General features: G+C 39.7%; 1 protein-coding gene across 1 annotated transcript in view; it reads left to right on the top strand.

The window, feature by feature from the left end:
- coro2ab (coronin 2Ab) overlaps positions 1–7,500 on the top strand; it is a gene marked incomplete at its 5' end in the record, with an annotated part of 10,837 nt that overhangs the window by 2,657 nt on the left and 680 nt on the right. The window contains 7 exons of the mRNA XM_079400427.1: positions 25–192; positions 272–388; positions 471–575; positions 1,830–1,926; positions 2,002–2,114; positions 3,998–4,088; positions 7,168–7,500. The exon at positions 7,168–7,500 is cut by the window's right edge and continues 680 nt beyond it. Of these exons, the coding sequence (XP_079256553.1) occupies positions 25–192; positions 272–388; positions 471–575; positions 1,830–1,926; positions 2,002–2,114; positions 3,998–4,088; positions 7,168–7,406 (930 nt within the window). The 3' untranslated portion in view covers positions 7,407–7,500. The remainder of the gene's footprint in view (positions 1–24; positions 193–271; positions 389–470; positions 576–1,829; positions 1,927–2,001; positions 2,115–3,997; positions 4,089–7,167) is intronic.

Below are 7,500 nucleotides of genomic sequence, written 5' to 3'. Positions count from 1 at the left end.
TGTGTGTGTGTGTGTGTGCTGCAGGTGCTGGTGTGGCGTCTGGACTCAGCTGAGGTGCCGGTGTGTGTGATAAACGCACACTCCGAGCTGGTGCTGTGTTTGAGTTTTAACGCGGATGGAAGTTTGTTGGCCACGGCCTGCAAAGACAAGAAGATCCGAATCATTGAGCCGCGGACAGGACGAGTCCTGCAGGTGTGTGTGTGTGAGTAAGTGTGTGTTTAGGAATTCTTATGATAAAGGTCACTTCATGTGTGATGTTGCTCTCATGCAGGAGTCTCTCTGTCGCTCTCATAAAGTGTCCAGGATCCTGTTCCTGTGGGATCTGAAGATGTTGCTGTCTACAGGAAGCTCCTGCTGGAACCAGAGACAGTTTGTCCTGTGGGATGTGGTAACACACACACACACACACACACACACACACACGTGTGTGTGTGTGTTCAGTGTTATATGGTATGTGTGTGTGTCTGCAGGAAGATCTGTCTAAGCCATTACTGGAGGAGGATTTGGATGGAGGTTCTGGAGTCATTTTTCCATTTTATGACGCTGACACACACATGCTGTATCTGGCTGGGAAGGTGTAGAACGGTTCACAATGTGCCACTTTAATCACACCTACAAACACAACATTTTATGAATAAACACTACCAGTCAAAAGATTTTGAACAGTAAGATGTTTAATGTTTTTTAAAGAAGTCTCTTCTGATCAGCATGTCTGCATTTATTTGATCCAAAATATAGGATAAACAGTAATATTGTGAAATATTTTTTACTGTTTTCTCTGTGAATATGTGTTAAAGTGTAATGTATTTCTGTGATCTGCAGCTGTATTTTCAGCATCATTACTCCAGTCTTCAGTGTCACATGATCTTCAGAAATCATAATAATATACGGATTTACTGATCAACAAACATTTCTGATTATTATTATTATTATTATTATTATCATTAATTTTATTTAAAACAGTTCAGTACATTTTTTTCAGGATTCTTTGATGACTAGAAAGATAAAAAAATAAAAAGCTTTTGTAACATACACTACACCATTCAAAAGCTTGGAGTATTTATTTATTTTTGGGGGGGGGTAAATTATAGAAATTAATACTTTTATTTAGCAAGGATTATTTAAATTGATCAAAAGTGATGATAAAAGCATTTATAATGTTACAAAAGATTTCTATTTCAGATAAATACTGTTCTTCTGATCTTTCTATTCATCAAAGAAACCTGAAAAAACTCTACTCAGCTGTTTTCAACATAATAATCAGAAATGTTTGTTGAGCAGTAAATCAGTATATTATTATGATTTCTGAAGATCATGTGACACTGAAGACTGCAGTAATGATGCTGAAAATAGAAAACAGTTATTTTAAGTAGTAAAAATATTAGTTTTTGCTGTATTTTGGATCAAATAAATGCAGGTTTGGTGAGCAGAAGAAAATTCTTTAAAAAACATTAAAAATCTTACTGTTTACATTTATTCATTTATTCATTTAGCTGATGCTTTTATCCAAAGCGACTTACAATTGCTATATATGTCAGAGGTCGCACGCCTCTGGAGCAACTAGGGGTTAAGTGTCTTGCTCAGGGACACATTGGTGTCTCACAGTGGATTCGAACCCGGGTCTCTCACACCAAAGGCATGTGTCTTATCCACTGCGCCATCATCACCTGTTCAAACTGTTCAAAACCTTTTGACTGGTAGTGTATACTCTAGAGACAGACATGCATTTGTTAGCCAGAGATGTTTTATGAAGATGTCTGTTTTCTGTGGGTTGATCCATGAGCTGTTCAGATCGGGAAGATCAGTTAAACTCTCTGTCTGTGTCGCAGGGCGACGGCAACATTCGCTATTACGCAGTCAGTGCGGTGAAACCCTACGTTCAGTTCCTGTCTGAATACCGCTCGCCGTGTCCTCAGAGAGGCTTGGGTACTCACTCATTTAGCGTGATGTTGGCGTGAGCTGCTGTACTCAGGCTGGAGAGTCACTGCTTCATGTGTTTAGGTGTGATGCCCAAGCGTGGCCTGAACACCAACGCCTGCGAGATCGTCCGATTCTACCGTCTGCTGGCCGTCAGAGACCTGCTGGAGCCGCTGAGCTTCTGTGTGCCGCGCAGGGTGAGACCATGGGAGGGGGAGGGGCCTATATGTGGGAGGAGTCTATGGGTGGAGCCCATATGTGGGAGGAGTCTGTGTGTGGGAGGGGCCTGTTTGGGAGGCGCCTGTGTATGTGAGGAGCCCATATGTGGGAGCAGTTTGTGTATGGAAGGGGGAGGAGCCCATATGTGGGAGGAGTCTATGTGTGGGAAGAACCCGTATGTGGGAGGAGTCTATGTGTGGGAGGGGCATGTATGGGAGGAGCTCATGTGTGTGGGAAGAGCCCATATGTGGGAGGAGTCTCTGTGTGTGCGCCAATAGGTGCGTTCGACTTGATGCACGGCTACAGACGGCGATCAACGAGAGTAACCGCTTGCAGTCAGGGGCGGAGCTGAAAACGGATATATCAAGCCGGACACTTTCTGCTCCCGTTAGTGACACTCACGTGGTGTTTGCATACTCTATCACAGATGAAGTGAATAAAATACAATATTTGTCAAATACACAGATGTTTCAGAAACATTTTTATGAGCAACAGAAACACTTTTTATATACTGCTTAATACAGCGCCATCTGCTCAAGAATAATGTTCAACGTAAACTATTTAAATACTAATAAAGTGGGGGTATATATGCTTTCATCAGTGTTTTATGATAAACGTGACTCAATATAACATTGCGACTACAGTAAAAAAGCTTTTACTGCTCTAAAAACAGATTTATGAGCATTATTGGATTTGAAGATGTTAGAAACACACGTCATTGTTGTCATGTGGTGAATTTGGCCAATCGTGAAACAGTTGTGTTGTCATCAGCGCTTCTGCAGTCGCTCTAGAGAAACTGCGGCGGCTGAGTGAGCCGGCTGCTCTCGAGACGCTCTCGCGGTACCTTGATGCCACACGTCACAGTGATGTAGCGTCGGCGCCAGTTCAAGTCGGACAAATTTTCTAACTGGCATGCACTGCTTCAAGTCAGCCGCCGATCGGTCTGCGAAGTGCTGCATGAAGTCGAACGCACCTTATGTATACGGGAGGAGGCAGTGTGTGGGAGGAGTCTGTGTATGATAGTGGTCTCTTTGTATGGGATGAGCCTGTATGTATAGGAGAGGCCTATATGTGGGAGGAGTCTGTGGGGGCATATGTGGGAGGGGCCTGTGTATGTGAGGAGCCCATCTGTGGGAGGAGTTTGTGTATGGAAGGGGGAGGGGCTGTATATGATAGCTGTCTCTGTGTATGGGATGAGCTTGTATGTATGGGAGGAGCCTATATGTGCAGGAAGAGTCTGAGTGTATGGGAGGAGAACTGGGATTCTTACACCATGTCCTAACTACTTGGAATTGCTTGCGACAAACAGAATCAATCAAATATCACAGCCAATCAAAAGTGTGTGTGGGCGGGCTCTCTCTGGAAGCGCACTGCACTCGCAACGAAATGAATAAGTTTATGATCTAATTCATAAATATCAAACCATTTTAACATTATTAAGTGTCACAACTGGGAGCAGAAAGTGTCTGACTTGACGTCTCCGCTTTCAATTCAGTTCAATTCAATGAAATGTATGGGAGGAGTTTGTGTGTATGAGTAGAGTTCATGTTCATGGGAGGTGTCTGTGTATATGGGTGGAGCCTGCTTGTGTGGGAGGAGTCTGTCTGTGTGTGGGAGTGGCTTCTGTGTAACTGTAGGTTCCCAGGACATCATTCAGACTGTGATGGCCTTACTTATACTTTATTTGTCCTTCTTAAGGGAAACTTGTTTTGGGCAATACAGACAGCATAACAAGAATTTATTGTATTAATAACAAACGTGTACTTACGTCTTTCACATTAGAGTTCAACAATCTTCAAGCCAAAGGAACAAAATAATTCTTATAGTGGTTGTATGATGTGTGTTTTGTTCCTGACAGCAGTCTGAGGGTTTTCATGAGGATATTTATCCCATGACCGCAGCCAATGAGCCGGCCATGACCGCAGACGAGTGGCTGATGGGACAGAATAAAGGTGAGTCAGACTGGACTGAGAGCCCAAACAGCCAATCAAATCACTGCGCTCAGAAGCCTTGTTTCTATCTTTTTTTTTATTTTTATTTTTTTTATTATTCAGATACATTTAACATCACTGCACAATAAAAAGAAAAAAAAACATACAATGATATACAGACAAATAAGACACATGATGCCAATTTCACAATTCACATAATTAATAGTTCAAAAATTACATATATTTATAGGATATAAAATTCTGCCTTTAACATACCCAAAGTCATCTTCACACACATATAATGATCAATAGGGGTGGTGATGGCGCAGTGGATAAGACACATGCCTTTGGTGTGAGAGACCCGGGTTCGAATCCACTGTGAGACACCAATGTGTCCCTGAGCAAGACACTTAACCCCTAGTTGCTCCAGAGGCGTGCGACCTCTGACATATATAGCAATTGTAAGTCGCTTTGGATAAAAGCGTCAGCTAAATGAATAAATGTAAATGTAATCCTCCAGTCCAAAGAAATTAATAAAAGGTGACCAAAAAAAGGTGTGAAAAAGAAAAGGTGATTCCAGAATAATATTTTTCCTTAGATACGCAGCCCTCCGTTCCATTACCATGTGCTCTAATAATACATTTAACCAATGGTTAATATTTAAAGATTGCTTAGTTTTCCAATGTTGGAGAATAGCTTTCTTTGCCAGAATCAGGGCAATATAAACCAATTTTACATAATGTGATGCAACATCTATCTCCAAACCTAGTCCTAACAAACAGAACGATGGAGAAACTGGTATTTCTATATCAAGTAACGTGCAATTTCTCCATAACCGCTGAACAGGAGTGCAATTCCATAAGGAGTGGAGGCAGGTGTCTGGAGTACCAACATTACATTGAACACATATGGGAGAATTGGTCAAACCCATGTTATACTTCCTGTGTTGTGTAATATGTACTCTATGCAGTTTCTTATATTGAATAAGTTGTAAATTAGAATTATCAAAGAATTATTGTTTTTACAAATATGTGTCCATGTATTGAAATCATGGGAGAAAGACATATCCAAGTCCCATTTTTCAATGGGTAGATGCATCAAATTATCTACTTAATCATTTATATAATTTAGATAACATTCCTTTTGATGGAAGTATTCTGAACTGAGTAACAAATGCAGAAGGTTGAAGCGTATTATATATTAATATTAAATATTAGTATTATATTATATATTATATTAATATTAGTATTAAATATTATACTTAATATTTACTTTGCTTCTGATAACTTCCTTTATATTGAATAAATTCTCCTCTAGGAATAGCATAATTAGCTGTTAAATCTTCAAAGGAAATAAACGTGTAATCACAAAATAAATAATAAAAATGAGATATGCCACATTTATTCAAATTACTGTAAAAAAAAGAGGTTTCTTGTTCAAATAACAATCAGAATTATACCAGATTGGAGAGGATGCACATGGGTCCATTGAAGAATTAGTCAAGAGTTGAAGAGATAATAATGTTAATAATGAATTGATTCACTTAATTTAATATCCTTACTATCATGTTGATCTAAATCCATCCAGGCCTCATTATCTAAATCATGTATCCACTTATTAAGAAATTGTAACTGATTTGCCAAGTAATACATTCAACAATTAGGAGCATCTAAGCCCCCTGTCATTTATTTTTGTGTAAAGTTGGCAAACTAATTCTGACTTTATTTTTCCAATAAAAAGCAGATATAATTGAGTTTAATGAGTGGAACCATTTAGAAGAAGGCATAGATGGAATCATAGAAAATAGATAATTATTCTTAGGGAGGATTTTCATTTGAACAGTTACTAATCGCCCAATTAAAGAAAGAGGCGAAGTATTCCAACATCTTAATCATTACTAATTTTCATTAATACCGAAGAATAAATTAACTGAGCAATTTCTAAAAGATTTGAAGAAATGATTACACCCAAATATGTAATATTATCTGGAACAGTCAAAGAGAAATTCCACAAGTTTACTGTAACTGGAAGAATTGTTGATTTTGTCCAGTTTATAGTGTAATCAGAAATCTGTGAATATGAAATCAGTCGCATTGTTAGTGTAACGAGGGGTCAGAAGCATGTGGATCCATTTGCAGATATCTTTAATAATCAAGGTCAGGGTCAAACAGGCAGAGTTCAGTCAACAGTGGCAGGAATATCAGAGGCAGAGCAGAGACAGAATCGATACCGGCAGGAGTCAGAGATCATACTCAGAAGGGTCACAGAATCTCAAGGTAACCGCTTCCAGCTGTCAGCCAGGGCAAAACAAGACTTTAAAGCTTTAATGAGTGACCTCCTTTCCTTCAGTTTAGTGAAACGCTGTTGTTATAGCACGTCTTTTGAGTGGCTAGTTAACCCGGTTAATCCCACATTTTTCCCAGACATGAAAATATCCAAATGATGTGACATTAGTAACCCTTTGAAATAATCAATAATTATTTTTTGAACATTTTTAGGAAAAGTGTGTGAAAAATTGTGTTTTATGGTCAGTCACAATTGTGACCGGTGGGAATAAACATATTTCTGCAGTCATAAGAATGGTTATATCTCTCAGCCCAGCTGTTTTAAACTCATTCTAGGGTTACTATCATCTATAAAACCCTTCTACAACACTGACAGGAATACTGAGATAAAAGATACAGCCATCAACGTATTTCAGAATTGTTACTTTATTGTAACATATATTTAAAAATATATATATATATTAGTCCTACCAGTATTACAACATCAATATTGTAACTTATTTGTAACATTTGCAATATTTTGTCATTTAGTGTAATTTTCCCTAACAACTGCAACTGGATTTATATTGTATACATGAATGATCCCAGCGGTCACTATTGTGACCTTCAACGTGTTGACTGATTCTATGACAACACTCAACAAATCTGAATAAATGTGAATTCATATATTAATACTAGACACATAGATCATGTGTACTAAAAATCTTTGTCATATCTTTATGTTAATATTCTTTACTAGCCACTAGACATTCTTTATGACGCGTGTGTGATTCTGCCATGTATGGGACAGTAAACACAAGCTGTTCCTCCGGCAGGGCCGCTGCTGATGTCTCTGAGACCCACAGCCGAAGCGCTCAACCCCTGCCCGAGGGAAGCAGAGACGCCAGCCAATCAGAGCGCAGAGCGGCCCCCTGACATCATCGCTGACCTGCAGGACTGGACGGAGGACGACACGCAAAGCCACGACTGGCCCTCGTCACGCTTCAGCACGAGCCGCAGCGAGGTGCCGGAGGTCAGAGGTCAGGGGTCAGAGGTCGTGACACTCTGCGTGTGACCCCTGCAGGAGCAGCTCCTGCAGCACAGTGGACCTTTCTCACACTTCTGTGTTTCTCTGCAGCAGAAGTCATCATAGTTGGGTTAATATGTTT

This window comes from Barbus barbus, assembly GCF_936440315.1.
Source record: "Barbus barbus genome assembly, chromosome: 40".
In the NCBI taxonomy this organism is placed as follows: Eukaryota; Metazoa; Chordata; class Actinopteri; order Cypriniformes; family Cyprinidae; genus Barbus; species Barbus barbus.
This window is presented reverse-complemented; position numbering and strand designations above follow the sequence as displayed.